This window comes from Ailuropoda melanoleuca, chromosome 5 (genome assembly GCF_002007445.2).
Source record: "Ailuropoda melanoleuca isolate Jingjing chromosome 5, ASM200744v2, whole genome shotgun sequence".
NCBI classification, from domain to species: Eukaryota; Metazoa; Chordata; class Mammalia; order Carnivora; family Ursidae; genus Ailuropoda; species Ailuropoda melanoleuca.
The window spans coordinates 91,417,964-91,436,668 of record NC_048222.1 but is presented as its reverse complement, the minus strand read 5'-3'; the positions used below and the strand labels follow the sequence as shown (position 1 = coordinate 91,436,668).

Sequence of the window (18,705 nt, the reverse complement as noted above, 5' to 3'; positions counted from 1 at the left end):
TGGTGCTCTGTTCTGTAAAACAGATGTTGCGATTCACTCCAGACATCCTGCATTTCATTAGGGAGTGAAGTAGTCACTTAGTTATCTCATTCACTTGGTTTTCAATGGCCTGAACATGTGTGGTCGGTAAATTCTGATCGCATTTTAACTGTTACTTAAAGGATGTGCTTTAGAATGCCGTCACCCCGGGGCGCCTGGGTGGCACAGCGGTTAAGCGTCTGCCTTCGGCTCAGGGCGTGATCCCGGCGTTATGGGATCGAGCCCCACATCAGGCTCTTCCACTATGAGCCTGCTTCTTCCTCTCCCACTCCCCCTGCTTTGTGTTCCCTCTCTCGCTGGCTGTCTCTATCTCTGTTGAATAAATAAATAAAATCTTTAAAAAATAAAAAAAAAAAAAAGAATGCCGTCACCCCATCATTCTTACAGTTTTCTTTTCTACACAGTAGGTTTCTCTGCTCTTTACATTTGTAGAGGAATGACTCTAAATCGCATTCAAAAGAGACAATTGTTTGACATGCAAAGGTTTTTCAGATGTTGTCATTTTCCTGAAACAGTGCTTTTACTTTTTCTTGAAATAACGTTGACTATAATTCAGAAACTTGGTTTCATAGTTAATAAAGAATTCTAAGTGCGATTAAGCCAATTGTCTCCTATTGGTTTCTTAACAGTTATAAACTGATACTGAGACAGTGTTTATGTGGGTAATGGTAATGGAAGCTGACTGAGTACCAGCTCATGAGAGGTAGAAAACCTGAAGTGTTGGCCTGCCACGTTTACAGCATTTCCACCCGTGGGCTTGGCCGTAAACATGGAATAAGTAGATAGGTAAATGAATGACTCCAGCCAACCACCCATTCATTCTCTGCCACTGGATTGCAGAGATAGTTAACGACAAACTTCAGTGATGGCATGCTTTGAACGCTGTGCTTCATGGTAAACGCACTCTGCTGAAGTCTCCTCCTTCACTGTGTTTTTCTGCACTGCTTTTTGTTTGTTTCCTTTAAGATTCTTTGTGCGGTATTAATCTTTTTTTTTTTTTTTGCACTATCCAGTGTCTTCGGTAGAGTGAAGTGAACATTTTTTAATCACAACGGTTATAGCAAATAATGACTCCCTAATGCCTATTGGTCATGATCATTTTAATTTATACCTTTTTTAAGTAGGGTGCAGTGGAATACGGCAGTAGAGATCAGCCCTCTTTCTTTTCTTTTGTTTCTTCTTTTAAGTACCTTTCATTCCTTTCTCCTACTCCCTAATTAATATAAATTGCTTCTTTCATTTCTTCCCTTACTCCTCCAAAGCCAGTGATAGTAGACAGCCATGTGTTAAGGAATAGATAACTGGCCAGCTCTCAAGGAGAACCATTCTTAGTCAATCTTTTTCTTTCAAAATTACAAAAATGTATGTCTTAATTAAACTTAGAATTGTGATAACTTCAAAACATTGTATTAAAAAACATGTATGCAAAAAGTTTATGTGCACATATTTTATGCTGCAGACTGCAGAAAAATTAACAAACTTTCAAGTATATATTCTATTTCTCCAGCTTTATTTTCCTTTATTTTTATATTTCCTTTATATTTCCTATATTTATATTTTATATTTCCTTTATTTTTTAACAAAGCTAAAAAAATGTTAGTGGGACTGATGATTTATTTTTTGAAGGTATGATGATTGTTCTACAGAAGGGAAAAAGCCTTGATCGGCAATGGCAAATAACCTAGAATTCCCGGCATTATTAATACTTAGGACATCATCATTTTCAGTCTGTCTCAATTAAACTTTCCTTTGTGTTGTTTAATGTGTTATGCATTTAATGAATTTTTATTTTAAGAATTTGCTTCTGCACATCGTTAGAGCTGGGAGTTGAGGCCCCTGGCTGGCCAAGGAGCTCACAAGGATAGGCAATGCGCTATGTGAGGGCAGACCTTCTATTGCCACCATGGGGGTCTCTGGCCCAGGGAGTGAAGTCTGATAGTAATTCTTGCTACAGGTATTAAAAAAATAAAGAATTTGCTAAGAGCTATACATGAAAATTACTACACAGGAAAATTAGAGTAATTTTTAAAGGCATCCCAAACTTTGCAAGACTCTAAATAGTACAATTAAGTGTGCCATCTCTCTTAAAAGTAAGTTAAAAATAATCTAGCCTAAAATCATATTAGTATTTTCTAATAATATGGGTTGTAGGATCTAAATAAAGAAGTATATAGTGAAAATGCCCTTTGATGTAGTTATTCTATTAAGATTTCCTGTGCTTAATTTTTGTGAAAATATAACAATTAATTTTTGAGGTTTTCTTCTTAGTTTAAGTGCCGCTAGGTAGGGTGATACTCAATAGTTTATGATCATCAAAACCAGAAGGAATCAAGTTTTATAAATGCAAGTGCTTAAACTTTTCGGATGCATTCAGTTTAAATTTAGAATTATATTCAGAAGAAAATATCATTGTTATAATTTGTCTAAATTCTGGAGTTGATTGTGATAGTTTTGTGATAGTTTTGATTATGATTTAGTTGCAACAGTTGAATAGTAGAATTTCACATGGAGTTATTGTGCTATATTTTCCTCATTATGTTTTTCCAGGGATTTTATGTTCTACTGATTTCACACTCCTTTCAAGAATGTTCTATATGGGTTAATTTATTTGCATGTCCTGAGCATGTTTTATTGCTGTGCATTTCTGCTCCAAAGAAAAGAACCCATTTTGAGTGATATGTGTTTTCTTTGTTTTGTTTTGTCTTACTTTCTTTCTTGTTTTAATAGGCCTTTAGTGAGTTCGAGATTGAGCAGCATCAAGAATGTGCTTATGATCACTTGGAAGTATTCGATGGAGAAACCGAAAAATCACCAATTCTTGGAAGACTGTGCGGCAACAAGATACCAGAGCCCCTTGTGGCCACTGGGAATAAAATGTTTGTTCGGTTTGTTTCTGATGCATCTGTTCAAAGGAAAGGCTTTCAAGCCACCCATTCTACAGGTCAGCAAATTAAGGTCATGTTTCTCTTTCCTAAGAGCTCGGTTTCTCTTCCCGTGAATGCAGTGGATCCTGTAACAGGAACATCAATGAATCTCTCAGCACAGCAGAAGAAATCTCACTGAAGCACTCTGTGAAATATTTGAGAGCTATGTAGCCTCCTACCTAAATATCTTTGTAGTTGTTGAACGTCTAGAAAGAAATGCAGTAGTTTGATCTGAGTCGGGTTCAATGCGGTATGATCAAGTAGAACTATTTCTAAATGTTTGTATAATGTATTCCTTATTAACTTGAGCAGTTTGGTTTATATGCTCTATTTAACAGTTAGAAATCTATGTGGTAGTATTCAAGAATTATGTTTTCTCCAACATCCTACCTGGTTGGCTAGCTTTTGCATTAATCTATTTTTGTAAATCAGATTTGGAATTTATCTTTCCATTTTACAGAGTCTCATTTGTTTTTCCTTTTATTTGTTGTGCAATACAATATTTTTCTTAATCCTAATCCCTAATTTGACTCTGTAATGGAAGTTTTCAAGAAATAAAATATAATTTAGAAAAAATATGGAAAATTTTAGGCAAAAATATAGAATAACTTTTTTAATAATTTAGAGCCAGCTTAATACTATATTTCATAAATGTCTAGGAAATGTCCTTTTTTACATTCAGCTAAAAAAAAATTACAGGCGGGTGTAGTTTCCCAAAGTCATTTATCTTATAGTGCCACCTAGTGGCACTCTTGATGAATAAACTATTGAAACTGCCTGGTAGGACTCTGTCTTGATGCAATACATAGTATAGTAGCATACAAATTTGTCTATAAAACAATTTAAGTGCAGCAATTTTTGTCATGGGTTTTGATTATTGTTTTTATTTTCTTTTTGTTTCATTTTGTTTGAGAAATCAGAATTTTAATTATTTCATTGTCCAATATTATTCTCCACTTTTAGTATATTTTATGTTTTATATTTAAATTCCTTATGTTTTAAATATTATATTTATTTAGTATATTTTATTATGAGCATCGACTTATATTGAAGTCTATTTGTGAGAAAGTGAATATTATCAGAATATTTATCTGATTCATACTAGTAATGGTTGAACTCATCAATAATACAAATTAATTATTTCTCATGATTAATATAAATATTTTGGTTTGAGAAAAATCTTTCATGGACTACAGAAACTTCATACTAATGAAAGATTTTTCCATACATTTGACGTTTACTCTTTAAATATTTTCCTTAACTTGTTATGCATTGAAAGGGTGGAGAAATTGCAATCCCATTACTTCATCAGTACTTTCATGATAGCATAGAGTTTATGGCATATTATACATATATATGTATTAATATTCTGGCTATCACAAGTTCCAGAAATGCAGTATGCAAATATGCTGCCAAAATTCTTGAAATATCTGACTATATATTTTTAAATTACCTACTTATGAATTTCTCTATCTTAGTTTAATAAAAACTTACTTTTATAGAATCTCTTTTTACCCTTTGTGAGTAGAAGGATTAAGATTTATATATATTATATTATGCTCCAGTATGTGGGTAGGGTACACTTGAGTTTTGGTCCTGTTATGCCATTACCTAGCTGGGAACTTTGGATAGGATAATTTCTTTGCCTTTCGGTTTCCTCATCTGTAAAAAACTGTTTAAGGTTAGTTATAGCTGTAAACCTCCATGATTCCTTAATTTGTATGGCCTTTGCTCATGGATCCTATTTGCATTATTTATATTATCATTAAGAATCCATTGGTAGGATCCAATTAAGTTCTAATAGAGACCATATATTGATATCTGAAGGTGTATATAGAATGCAGTTGGCATTTTAGGCACACACATGTACTTAACCAATACACTTTACATATACTGAGTCCTCAAAAGAATCTATGATGTATTATTATCCTTATTTTTCAGATAAAGAAATTGAAAATCTGGAGGATTAATTAATTTGCAGGGATTTCTAAAATTATGCCCAAACCTGGACTTTATCCTAACTCTGTCTACAAAGCTCACGTACTTTTCAACATAGTATGTTTTCTTTTAATGTAAAAGTTTCAGATTAGGAAGCAAATCAATATAAAACAGGTCACTGTTACTGAAGCAATAGGTAGAGATCAAATGCTTCCTTATGTAAGTTTTAAAAGACCCTCTGTTGGAAGTATGTAACTGACTAGGTTCGTTTTATTTCCCTGTTCAGCTCACATTCATTCAAATACCTACATGAGCCTCCTGTCACATTTTTGTTGGCAAAATGTGCTTTGGATATTGTTTAATCCAGCCCTGTCATCATACATGTGAGGATTCTGAACTAAAATTTAAATGACAACCAAAATAGATTTAAAAAAATAACAGTTGGTATTAGAATCCTGGTTTCTTAACTCCTACTCATTTGCTGTTGCCAACATTTTTAGTATTATCTGTTTGTGCTTTTTTTTCCTCTTCACCCATAAATTTTTGCCCTCACTTACCCAGCTATCTTTTCTGGGTCTATTGGTTTTTATACTGTTACTTTCTAGTAGCCGTACATGCTAAAACCTTCTTATGTACTGCCTACTATTTATCTCTTCTCAAAGCTTTAACAAGTTCATAGATTTCATAGTCTTTCATCACATACTTATTTGGTTCTTGTTTTGGATAGACAATGAAGGTATTCATAATTTATGGGAAAAACTAGGAATTTATGGGAATTTACAGGGAAATAGAAGGAATTCCTGCCTGTTGAAGCTTACAGCTTTTGGTTTTTCAGTCAGTTTCTCCTAACAAGACAGTCAAATCCAGTACCACATCAGTCCATTTTTGCTACCTGTACAGAACACTTATTCATTATTTACTGACTTTTAGAATACATGTAACTATTATTGATGGGCCCTGACATACACATTTTAATTTGCTTGAGTAAATTTATATTTTTCTATACAATTTGAATTTTGTTCGTGAGAAAAACTTCTAATACCATGAATTTTGAAACCAGGTGATTAGAAATATTGCTATAATATGGTTTTTTGGCTATTTTTTTTCACATGTAATACTGTGAAAAAAAATCATGAGAAATGGACACTATTGGAAAGAGTCCTTTTTTCCTCTGATGGTAGGTCCAAATTCTAAGGCCAAATATATTTTAATCAGGTAATGGATGGTATTACACCACCCTTAAATAAACTTATTGAAGAAAACTAATCAGTAGAAAAAATATCCTGTGTATTCTCTCAGAGGATATGGTTATAATACAGAAAAAGAGGGAAATGTGGAGAGAGAATCATATTTTAAAACATGGCCTGTCTAAAGAAAAAACAGAGAGGGAGGCAGACCATAAGAGAGACTCTCAACTATAGAGAACAAACTGAGGGTTGCTGGAAGAGAGGTGGGGGGGGGGCGGTTAAATGGGTGTTGGGGATTAAGGAGGGGGTGCTTTTGTAATGAGCACTGTAAGTGATGAATCACTAAATTCTACTCCTGAAGCTAATATTACACTATATGTTAACTAACTAGAATTTAAATAAAAACTTGAAATGTTAAAAAAATAACAATAAAATAAAACATGGCCTGTCAGGTAGGCCTTCTTTCCTGTAGCATACAGCGTCATACGTTTAAATGTCAATGACATTTAAAAGTCAAATAATGCATTATTAAACTTCTTAGAAAGGAAATTATTTTGATCCAACTCAATTAAATTAGAATGCCCACTAAAAGCATGTATAGGTCAAATTACAGGACCTCTTTGGGAATTTAATACTTAATGGGGAAATAAACAATCATGTCTTTCCAAATTAAAATGAAAGCCATCCCCAGGCTTCTCTTCCCTTCTTGTCACCTTTCTTATTCAGCTTCATTTTCATTTTTCAGAATTCTATAGAAGATGTTCTGGCAGCTTACAAAGTATTTTCAAACAATTGATTTAAAAACAATATTGCTGACATTCTACACTACTTTTGTATTATTCCAACTTGGTAAATGAATTGGAATATTTGCAGGAAATATGTTTAATTAAAAACCTCCTTTAAAGGAACCATATTAAATGATATATTGACCATATTTTGAAGAATTGCCGCAAGGATTCTCAGAGACACTCATGAGCGATTGCCCTCATGCTGCCTGTAATTTTCTGCTCATGGAATTTCTCTCAGGGCATATTAAAATCACAGAGCTTGTGCATATAATATTTAGATCTTTGTTCTTAAAATTTTTATCCTATGGACTAAATTTTCTCTCTCTCTTTTTTTTTTTTCATGGTTGGATCATTAATTCCAGATTTACTAGTTTGATCAGTGATCCATAGGAATGCAGTTGTGCACTGAAACAGAGAAACGAAAACAGGCGAACTTTCTGAAACATTTAAGTCATCCTTAAATGTAATTTATTTATTTTGAATATTGCCATTTTCTGGATGTTTTCAATAAACTCAAATAACAACTCCTCACTGTCATTTTCGGATTCACAAATGTTTCATGAAATCTCCTTTTCCGTTTTGTTCAATGGCCTCATTTCCTCCTTGATTTTTGTTCCACATAGGAGCTGGCAGAGAATCGTCTCCTCTGATCCTGGTCTTTTGTCTTGCTACTTTGTTTCTGCAAAGCAGACACACTGAAACTAGTGCCTTCTTTATATCTCCCTGTGGGCTCCTGCAGCTCCTTCCTGACTGTGGAATAAAAGTAACCGGAGTGCTGGCAGCTTTTTTTTTTTTTTTTAAACAAATCAGGCAATTATATCAAACTTTGAGAATAGGGAAAATTTTAAAAATTTAAAAATTCTCTAAATGAGATTACACTGGTTTATACATTTATATATTAAATTCAGAAATATTTTTCACAAAATATTTTACTGGCCTTCAAAAATACAAGTCTTTCTTTATGATAGCAGATTAATAGTGTTTTAAATTATTTTTCATTTTTTTCTGGCTTTTCATTTCATACCTGAACAGATCCCTAGCAGCACAGATGATGGCATTTAGATGTTCTCACTGGACGATAATGACAGTAATGGTGGTGGCTTACACTAATATGGCCTTTCCTATGTGCCAGATACCTTTAAACATTTTATATATATTAACCCATTCACTCTTCATCTAGACCCTATGATGTGAGTACTATTATGATCCTTGTCTTAGAAATGAGGTGTGAGACAGAGTCCCACAGCTGATGAACGGCAGAGCTCAGATTTGGAGCCAGGTAGTTTGGCTGTGGAGATCTGTCACAGAGGAAGGACAATAATTTTTGGAAGTAGAGAAGCACCATGGTAGGAAGGATAGAATGTTTGGCTTCCCTCTGTGGGATTCAAGACATGATATTTAAGAAATGAGTTGAGCTTGCAGGTGATTCTAACATGTTTACATTTGCAAGAGTGGCCCCTATATCGATAGATTGTGCAAGGTGCCCCACCTGCCACTTGGAACATGGAAGGACACTTACGTTCTTCCTGGAACACAGCCCAGTGGGAAAGTCATTCTCCTGATTGAAACCCTGGTTGGAAGTTCGTCCATATATTAGTCACACACAAGAATCTCAATGTCTTTGTCTGTGACAGTGCCCATAGGTTTGGTTGAACCTATGTGTATTTAGATACATCTTAATGGGGTTCCATCCTGGGGATTCAGAAATATTTTGTTATTTAAAATCACCAGTATGTGGGTAAACCATATTCAAATCTGAAACATGCAACTAAGTGTTTTTAGTTGTGTAATCCATCCTCACAGCATGCCACCGGGACTGTTTGGATGCAGATGACTGTGAGAATGTTACAGTGGTGTTTTGCTACCTAGTGTCCTGGCTTGTCCACATCTTTCCACCTTGGATTTTTGATTTTGTCCCCTCCCAACTTATCCCAGTTTTCCTGGTACTTCTCTACTTTTAGCCATGAAATCACTACTTCCCAGGAACCTCTCAGGGCTTGACAAACAGGGACAAAATGAAACTCTAATTTCTTCTAACTTTTTTATAGCCCTTTTTTTATTATATTATGTTAATCACCATACAGTACATCCCCAGATTCCGATGTAAAGTTTGATGCTTCATTAGTTGTATAACACCCAGTGCACCATGCAATACGTGCCCTCCTTACTACCCATCACCAGTCTATCCCATTCCCCCACCCCCTCCCCTCTGAAGTCTTCAGTTTGTTTCTCATAGTCCATAGTCTCTCATGTTTCATTCCCCCTTCTGATTACCCCCCTTTTCTTTATCCCTTTCTTCCCCTACCGATCATCCTAGTTCTTATGTTCCATAGATGAGAGAAATCATATGATAATTGTCTTTCTCTGCTTGACTTATTTCACTTAGCATTATCTCCTCCAGTGCCGTCCATGTTGCAGCAAATGTTGAGAATTCGTTCTTTCTGATAGCTGAGTAATATTCCATTGTATATATGGACCACAGCTTCTTAATCCAGTCATCTGTTGAAGGGCATCTCGGCTCCTTCCATGATTTGGCTATTGTGGACAATGCAGCTATGAACATTGGGGTGCATATGGCCCTTCTCTTTACTACGTCTGTATCTTTGGGGTAAACACCCAGTAGTGCAATGGCTGGGTCATAGGGTAGTTCAATTTTTAACTTTTATAGCCCTTTTTTATCTTCTTCTCCTCTGTCCCCCTGCCTTCAGTTTGCATGTGTATTGGTTGGAGGGGGTCTCTATTTAATCTCTAGGTGTTTATTGTTTGTTTGTTTTGTTTTCTTTTTAATATCTAGTCATTAGGAAGTTTTGGGGCTCAGATTACAAAGTTTCTGAGAAAATTTTTTGAAAACTTTCATTTCTAAATTATGCCTGCTGTACATTTTTATGCATACTCATCTAGTTATTTGGTATATTTACCTCTAGTGACAAAAGTAATAACTGGTAAACCATATATTGATTAACATCTCTCTGAAAAAGAAGCTGTGAAAAGAGCATTTAAAATTTTTATTTATTGGGGCGCCTGGGTGGCACAGCGGTTAAGCGTCTGCCTTCAGCTCAGGGCGTGATCCCGGCGTTATGGGATCGAGCCCCACATCAGGCTCCTCTGCTATGAGCCTGCTTCTTCCTCTCCCACTCCCCCTGTTTGTGTTCCCTCTCTCGCAGGCTGTCTCTATCTCTGTCGAATAAATAAATAAAATCTTTAAAATAAAATAAAATAAAATTTTTATTTATTACAAACACAGAATATACTTAGTAGTTCTGGAACTACAAATGTTACTACAATTAAGGATGCATGTACGTTTTTCCCAACCAGGTTAGATACATAGTTCTACCTTAAGTAAAACTGTTATGTATTATCTATGTAGACTTCTATATCATGCGTATACACACAGGAGTTTTATATATTTTGTTGATTTTTAAGGTACTTCTTATTCCTTTGGATTCTGGGTTCTTAAATGAGTAAGATTAAACCTAAATTAAGGTACTGACCTTTTTTTCTATAAAAATCAGTTATTTGAGACTAAAAACAGTATCGTGTGTAACAAAAATATTTATTGAGAGTTACTATGCGCGAGGCACTGTTTTAAGTGATTTTCATGCAGATTCATTAAATCCTCAAAACCCACTGAGATTGGTACTGTTATCGTCATCTGTGTTTTGCGCTATGGCTCAGAGAAGTGACATCACTCATCTAAAGTAACTGAGCTCGTCGGTGTTGGAGGTGATAGTCCAGCCCAGCATGCTGGGCGGGGGCCTGTGGTGGTACCCAGTGCGCCATCACACTCTACGATCATGGGAAACCCAGCTGATGATGAAAATGAACTCAGAAGCTGGGGAACGGCTACACACTACATCGAAATTGAAATTAGACTTGTTAAAACTCTCTGAATTTATTTCGTTTTTCTTTCCTGAGCAGAGTGTGGTGGCCGACTGAAAGCGGACCCGAAACCCAGGGATCTGTACTCGCATGCGCAGTTTGGGGATAACAACTACCCGGGACAAGTCGACTGTGAATGGCTGTTAGTGTCAGAACGGGGCTTTCGGCTGGAGTTATCCTTCCAGATTTTCGAAGTGGAGGAAGAAGCAGACTGTGGCTATGACTATGTTGAGCTCTTTGACGGTCTCGATTCAACAGCGGTGGGGCTTGGTCGATTCTGTGGATCAGGGGTAAATACAGTACCAACAGGATCCCATAGCCATGATAGAAAATGCCCATTGTTGATTCATGATTGTTATATGTATCATATGCAGATCGGCAATGTGTTTACAAAAAAAGGTTACATCGTATTATTATTGCCTCTTCTCCCTTACCACTTCTCCATCTCTAGTGAATTTTCTCAATAATACCGCACATGAGAGATGAATTTAGCAGGTATAATTGCTTGTTCCTGTCCACAGTCTAACTTTTTTTATTCATGTTCTTATTGTGCAATAAATGTTTAAACATTTAAGAATTTAAAGGCAATGCATTTAAACACACACCTCTTTGATGATTTGGTAAGCTTCCTAAATTAAAGCATAAAGGAAAAGAAATATGCACACAGTTCGAATTGACATTCCCCTCTCAGCCAAGACACTTGCTAGTGCCAGGGGCCACCACTGGTGTGTGGGCTTAACCAGCGCTGCCATAATGCTGTTCCACGGCAGTGTGTCACTTGTGCATGGGACAGAGTGCCAGATACAGGTCAGAGAGTGTCACCATGAGAAATAAGAAAAAGGAAAGCTTAAGATTTCCTTCATGCTTTTCCCCCAGGACTCCCTGCATAAATATCAAGAGGTCTTCTGAATATGTATTTTGTTCCGAAGACATTAGTCCCATTTTTTGTCTACCAGTGTCTCTTGCTTGCATAATACTGAACTTGAATAATATTGAATTCCTGTCCAAATATCAGCTGAAATGAAACAAAAAAGCTTCTTGGTATTTAGATGATTAAAACAAGAAGGAATGGATGGTTTGGATTCCGGAAGTGGCTCTGCCTTAGAGCACCTTCTGAAGCAAATTTAGTGTCTCTTTATCTTCTTTGAACCTTACTTTATTTACTTGTAAATCAAAGGAACTTGGCTTAAAATTTTGGGGAAAAAACCCACCAAGTTCCAGAATTGGAAACAGACTTATGTTCTAAGCCCAGCTACATCAATGCCTATGATCTTGAGCTTGTCATTTGCTTCTATGAAACTCAAGTTTGCTCATCTGTAAAATGAAGAAGTCAGTCATACCCACTTTTCAAGGTTGTTGGGAGGATTAAATCATATACCAAAAAAAAAAAAAAAAAAAATCCCAAACATGAATTACACTGAAGAAAAAAAAGTGACTCATTCTGTTGTTTATTTGCCTGTTTGTTTGTTTTTATCTTCAGCCACCAGAAGAGATCTATTCAATTGGGGATGCGGTTTTAATTCATTTTCACACTGATGACACAATCAACAAGAAAGGATTTCATATAAGATACAAAAGCATTAGATATCCAGATACCATGCATACCAAAAAATGACACCAAAACCTCCATCAAAACATAAAGGAATGTGCATAATGGAGAGAAGACGTATTTTTTTTTAAATGAAGATATTAGCACAAATGTTTTATATAATGAGTTTGACCAGAAGAAAACTATAAGACCAGGATTATCTCTGTACTAAAAGGAAAGTTTTCAAGCCAACTCTGATCAGCATTGCCAAGATACTGGAACTCCATGCTTGATGGTATAAATATACATAAAGCTGATGTACTTCAAGGAAGACTCCATCCAGAAGCTTTTGTTCACAGCTTGACATAGATGCCTTGCAATTCAGACAGTTCAATTCAGGGTCTGTGACCTTGCAGAGTGTTTCTTTTTGACAAGTTTTCAAGATTTGGGAGAAATAAAATGATCTTGCAGGTCATAAACTGAAAAACCCTCTTCATGTATCTTAGGATAATTGCTTTGGCTTTGTATCTTGGATACAGATGTGGCGAAATGGGAGTCTTTTGAGGGCGATTTGTACTTTAAATGTGGGCGTGTCTGGAAGTTTGGAACCTGGAATATTTCAGCTTCATTATTTTCACTTGCAGGCCAGATTCACCTCTTTGAAACACAAATGATCTTGAGACCACTTTATTTTACTGATGTTTTGACAAGTTGGAAATGCCAGTAGTGTCTATTACTGCAGTTAAACCCTAGGCATCACTTATTTAAGTGCTGGAAAATGCCCAGTTGATCAGTAAAGTCAAGTTCTTTCAGTGAAAGTGCTGCCTTTTCACACCAAATTTAAGAAGCCTTGTGATGTCTTGGGAACTTCATGAGAGAACTCCCAACAGGTGTGAATTCTTCGAAGTGACTGCCTGGATGGTCCATTCTCAAGTCCCCAGTGCTGCTATTGTCTTTTCTGTTGTTGTTGATCTGTCGTAGTTGTTGTTGCTGATGTTGTCATGGTTAATGTTGTATTTAAAAAAAAATGAAGTGGAAGTAGGCTGTGTAGTCACTGAAAGATCTCTCTCTCTCTCTTTTTTCTCTTCTTGGGATTCAGTTAAAAAAATGCAATGTTGGAAAAAAGGATTTGTTTCTGGAAGACTTTCTATGGTGCTATTCCATAAACGTTTTTTTTAAACAAAATTTTTGACCTTTGAGCCAACCACCTGTAGACTATGAATGTCTCCCTGTCTGTCTGGTGGCATTTGAAGACTAAAGACTTGTTAAATGTATCAAGAGTATATCATTGCAAGGGCAGCACTTGTCCTGTGGAACAATTACTTATAATGCCTTAGAATTCTTGCACATGATCAAACAGATCCTCCTAGAGACAGGCTTTTTTGAAAGTTGAACAAAAGAACATATGTTAATTAGCAGCTCTGTGAGGAAAATCCATTTCCGTGACTGAAAACATTGGGTATAAATATGGTGACCTGCTTTTGTTGTAGAAAATGAATTTTCTGCTTTAAAGCCATGCGTGTTTTTAATATTGTGTACGTATATGTGCGGTTGTCTGAGTGAATGAAGCTACAAGAAGGTGAAAAGTAGTGGGTGACAGAGAAGTTACAATTTATGTGCCAAGTTCTACTAGAGTCCTGTCTGAAGTAGCACGTTTCTTAGGAGGTTTCATGGACAAGTAATGGGAACTTCTAATTATTATCGACGCCGTTAAAAAGACTTTTGCTTTTACAGAAACTCTATTTTGATATGTTTTGATGTTGATGTAGATTGCGGTATGACATAGATTTGTTTCTGTTACCTGTCCATGAACATGTGACATTTAATAAAATTGGGTATTTTTCTTCATTTTTACAAAATTAAACTATACACACAGGTGTAGCTTATTCATTTTTGTCATTGTTGCCCTGAAAAATATTTTCTTGCATATGAATTATAATATGTAAGTACATTTTTAAAACCAATCTTTTGATCTTATTGAATGTTACTTTGGGAATGTGTAACTATTGCCTGCAATATAATGAGCTTTTTAGTGGAGCTGATTTATTCCAGTAACTTCTTTATTTTTTCACTAATCTTCAATTAGCCAAAATATATCAGCAATGGGAAAGAGAGGGAAAAATACCAGTAACACCTAGTGTATTACACTACGCCTAAGCCAGTACTAGGCACAAGGCACTAGCTCTTTTTAAAACTTTATGCTACCTTTTGAGAAATGTGGTGATGTTCTCATTTTGTAGTTCAGGAATGGGGGCTCATAGAAAGTATGTAATGGTCCCAGGGTCACAGTGTAAAGTTAGATGTTGAAACCCGCTTGTCTGATATAAAAATCGTGCTTGTTCTACAAAATGTAATAGAATCAGTCTTGACATATATAAATAGTAGACATGTTTTTATGATGAAACCTTTCCACTTAAAGTAAATTTTAGGGGTGAATTACAGTAAAACCTTCAGGATAAATATATTGTTCTTTTCAGGAACAGCATGACAATTCGAATATCAACTGTAAATATCTTTAAGAACCACAGTTAGTGCTAGAAATTAAAAAAAAAGCAACAACACCTGCTCTGTAGTTCAGGGTTAGTAACCATGGATGGACCTTTTGTTAAATAAATGCATTAAATTATTTTAACTGGCGTGGTAGGGGAAACGTAGTGTTCTACTTTAAGAATTATTCTGGATATTACAATCGACATCTTATTAGGTCACAACGAGCTGCATTCAACACAACCGAGAAATGAAAGCGAAAAGATACTTAGAAGGCATATATAGAGATGTTGCAACTTCAGGTCTTCAATGTAAACATTAATTTTTATTGTATCTGATGTCAGATATCAATTCACTGCATATTATTTTTATATTAATTCAATTTTGGCTTAAATGTGTTGTTAAATGCAAGTACAAACAGCTTTGTTGTTATTTTGTTAATAATTGTTAGTTACTGTTTTAAGCATTTTATTAAATTAATTTTGTAAATTATTTTCAACCCCTACATCAGTATATTGGTTGTGCTCTCTATTTGCCAAAGTTCTAACTCCTATACAATCCTGACTATACACAGAAAAGAAAAACTGCTCCTACTTAATATGATTTTATTAAATTATTTTTCTAGTCAATTTTGAATATTAATCTACTTTATTAATGAGATCACAATTTAGAATAATTTCACAAAACAACATTAAAAAAATGTATGAGGAACAGCAATAGTATTTTCAAGTCTCCAAATATCCCCTTCCTGTATTGGCTGGATTTTTGCTATTTAAGACTAATTTTAATATATCACAATATCAGATTCAAATTTTGTCCAATTTTGTTTTTGAATTTCTTCGTCTCTTTTATTTGGTTTCTATTGCTACTATATTTTTGACGGTAAGCCTCAAATATTAAATTTTGCTCTCATGTATGGAAAAATCTCTAAAAGCAATCTCTAATGACTAATTATGATTCTTCATAAGGGTAAATATTACTTTTTAAAAGTGAACTATAGCTATGTGTGACAATTAAAAATAACTTACTTGAAGCAGTTATCAAAATGTTTGGAAATTGTATTTAGTGACAATGGGAATAAAACTTGCTTTTTGGAAAACCTTTAATACCACTTGTGAAATCTGGCATGGGAGGAAGAAAACAGGAAAAATAATTACCCTCTGAGGATTTATAACTTGAAGTAATGCCTTCTATTTTATAAGAAAAATTATGTAAAATGAGCATATCAAAAAGAAAACAAAAAAGCTGGTCTGTGAATGAGTTAAAACTTTTAATGCTTCAGTACATAGTAAGGGGTTGCCAATGAAGAGTTAGCTGTTAATCTTTAGTGTTATTGTTATAAAATTAAGACACATTGTCATTAGCTTAAGAAATAATTGATGTAATGGATGGACTAATACATTGTGAGATATTATAATTAGTCTCCAAACTTTCTGTTGACATCAACTTGTTTCATTGTCCAGCCGCAACCCGCCCCCCTTGAACCCTCACCATGAGTATATTCAGCCTGCATCCAGGCTTGCCACGTGACTCTGGTCAACTCCCCCTTTAGAGACCATGCAGAATGATTCCAAAAAGATTATAGGGCCCTGAGTATATCTCACTATAAACAACTTCCCTCTCCTCCAAAATTTTAAGTAAAAAATTAAAACCGTAAAATCAACTTCTAACTTCAGAAAACTTGAAGTGGGAACATATCTGGGTTAAACCAGTTGAAGACAGAAAACTTAAGAAGCCAACACGTAGCTTAAGACATGTGGACAAAAGATCCTGGTATCTGGTCTTGCCTTAGCTGCCAGGGTGGAGGCGTTGAGTAAATAAAGAAATTACTTGTGTTATTATGTGTTATTTCTATGTGAATACAAGCCACTGGCTTCACCAGTCCCTCTGCTCTTACTGTGCTCTGTCTACCTATGTTGTTTGTGTCACTGAGAAGCCAGTTACCTGGCATCTCATTTTTTTTTTTAAAGATTTTATTTATTTATTCGACAGAGATACAGACAGCCAGCGAGAGAGGGAACACAAGCAGGGAGAGTGGGCGAGGAAGAAGCAGGCTCATAGAGGAGGAGCCTGACATGGGGCTCGATCCCATAATGCCCGGATTACGCCCTGAGCAGAAGGCAGACGCCTAACCGCTGTGCCACCCAGGCACCCCTGGCATCTCATTTTTGCCCAACTATCAAGCTTTTTGGAATATCTGCATCTGAAATAAAAATAGCAACTAAGGTTATTCAAAGCAACTTATAATAGTATAAACATGTGCTCAATGCTCAGTGTATTTTACAAATTACATTTAAAAAATCAGATCCAATGGTGCTGCTTCTATTAAATATTATAGGGTGATTATATTAGTCATAATATTTAACTATACAACAAATCTAAGAACTGACAAATCTCATATCTGTCAAAAGCTCTATTCCTAATAGAGAATAGTTTGGTTTAAAGAGAATAGAGAATAGAATAGTTTAAAAGAGTAACTATTAGGAATTTAGCTAAAAATGATAATTTTCCTTCAAAATGTAGAAGTGCATTTATCTTCCCTCATGATATTTTTATGTCAGAATCAATGACTCCCAGAAATGACAGCTAAATTGTAAAATAATAGTGATAGGTTGAGGTGAATGGTTGAGGTCAGCGGGAGGGGTTTATTTCAGGGAATGCCATTAAATTATTTAAACAGGAAGATTGCCAGAAAAGACAAATAAAGTCAAAGAATTATAGATAATAAAGCTTAGATATGTAAAGCTACCCTAAAAGAATGATTAGTGAACACAATTTAGGAGGCTATAATTAAAAATCAAGGTAAATTACAAGAAAATTTTCCACAAGGATCTAATAAATTTGTTGAAGTCCTTTATATATCACTGAATGTCTATTATTTGTGTTTGAATTACCTGGAAGTAAAGGGTCCTTCATAATAAGTTTTGTCATTTTCAACCCAAAAGAGATTTTACAACCATGTAGTTTACTCACTCATTTATTTCATTTATTTCATTCCATAAATATTTGCTTAATACTTTCGAATACGCTCAGCACTGTGCTAAGCACCAGAAATTTAATGAAAGTTTGAAAAAGAAAAAAAATCACATGTTTTGCTTTTGTGAAGGTTAAATTCTAGCTGAAGTGATAAACATTAATTAAAAACAATCACAAAGTGTCAAAATTGCAATATAAAACATGCATTTGTATTTTACAGCCATTCTGGGAACATTATTCCAAATAGCCTGGTTTGCATTTTGAGACAAGCATTAACATTCATCCTTTCCTTCTCCTTGGTTTTCTACTATCTTCTTGCATTTGTTCTTTTTAAAATTTCAATCGGCCTCTAAAATTAGCTCTTTCTCTCTCTCTCTTTTTTTTTTTTTTTTGCATCAATCCCTTGTATTTTCAACTTGTAAGTTATTCATTCTCAAGATGGATGATGGGGTGGCTTAGCATATCAAAATTCTGATGTTTATTCACGTAATTAACCAATAGAACTAAACAATATAACTTACAAAAAGCACTACCAGTGGCCAGCACCAATAGTGCTTGATAAATTCTAATTCTTATTATGATACATATTAAGATTCTTGAAACCCCAAATCTCCAATCAATGCTGGCCTAACCGGTGGAAAAGGGATGTTTTGCAATTGCAGTATGACTTGTGGGACAGTGAAATGCCTCACTGCTTCACTATTTGCTACCCTCTTCAAGCCAACATCCATGTTTTAAATGTTGGTAAAGTCCCTGGGATACTCAGACCTCATACTCATATATAAAGCACTCTAGAGGCATATGCTTGCAATGTTGTGGCCCTACAGATAATGCTTCATCCAATGTGAGGTGATGCCACAATAAAAAAAAAAAAGTTGTAAAATGTTTAGGTAATAGTAATCCAAAATAACTGGTAGCATAATTAGACTTTAGAACATCGGATACTAGAATTACCATAT

At 35.0% G+C, this 18,705-nt stretch overlaps 1 protein-coding gene and 1 non-coding gene across 4 annotated transcripts in view; both read left to right on the top strand.

Annotated features, from left to right (window-relative positions):
• The window catches only part of TLL1 (tolloid like 1), a 202,837-nt gene extending 187,328 nt beyond the window's left edge, over positions 1-15,509 (top strand). For all 3 annotated transcript variants that reach the window (XM_002921315.4, XM_034661408.1, XM_019801867.2), the window contains 3 exons: positions 2,767-2,980; positions 10,795-11,045; positions 12,236-15,509. In XM_002921315.4, the coding sequence (XP_002921361.1) occupies positions 2,767-2,980; positions 10,795-11,045; positions 12,236-12,370 (600 nt within the window). In that variant the 3' untranslated portion in view covers positions 12,371-15,509. The remainder of the gene's footprint in view (positions 1-2,766; positions 2,981-10,794; positions 11,046-12,235) is intronic.
• Positions 1,843-1,995, top strand: LOC117802502. Its single transcript, XR_004625878.1, has one exon. It is a non-coding gene; the product is annotated as a small nucleolar RNA SNORA62/SNORA6 family (small nucleolar RNA).
• Positions 15,510-18,705: the final 3,196 nt, after the last annotated feature.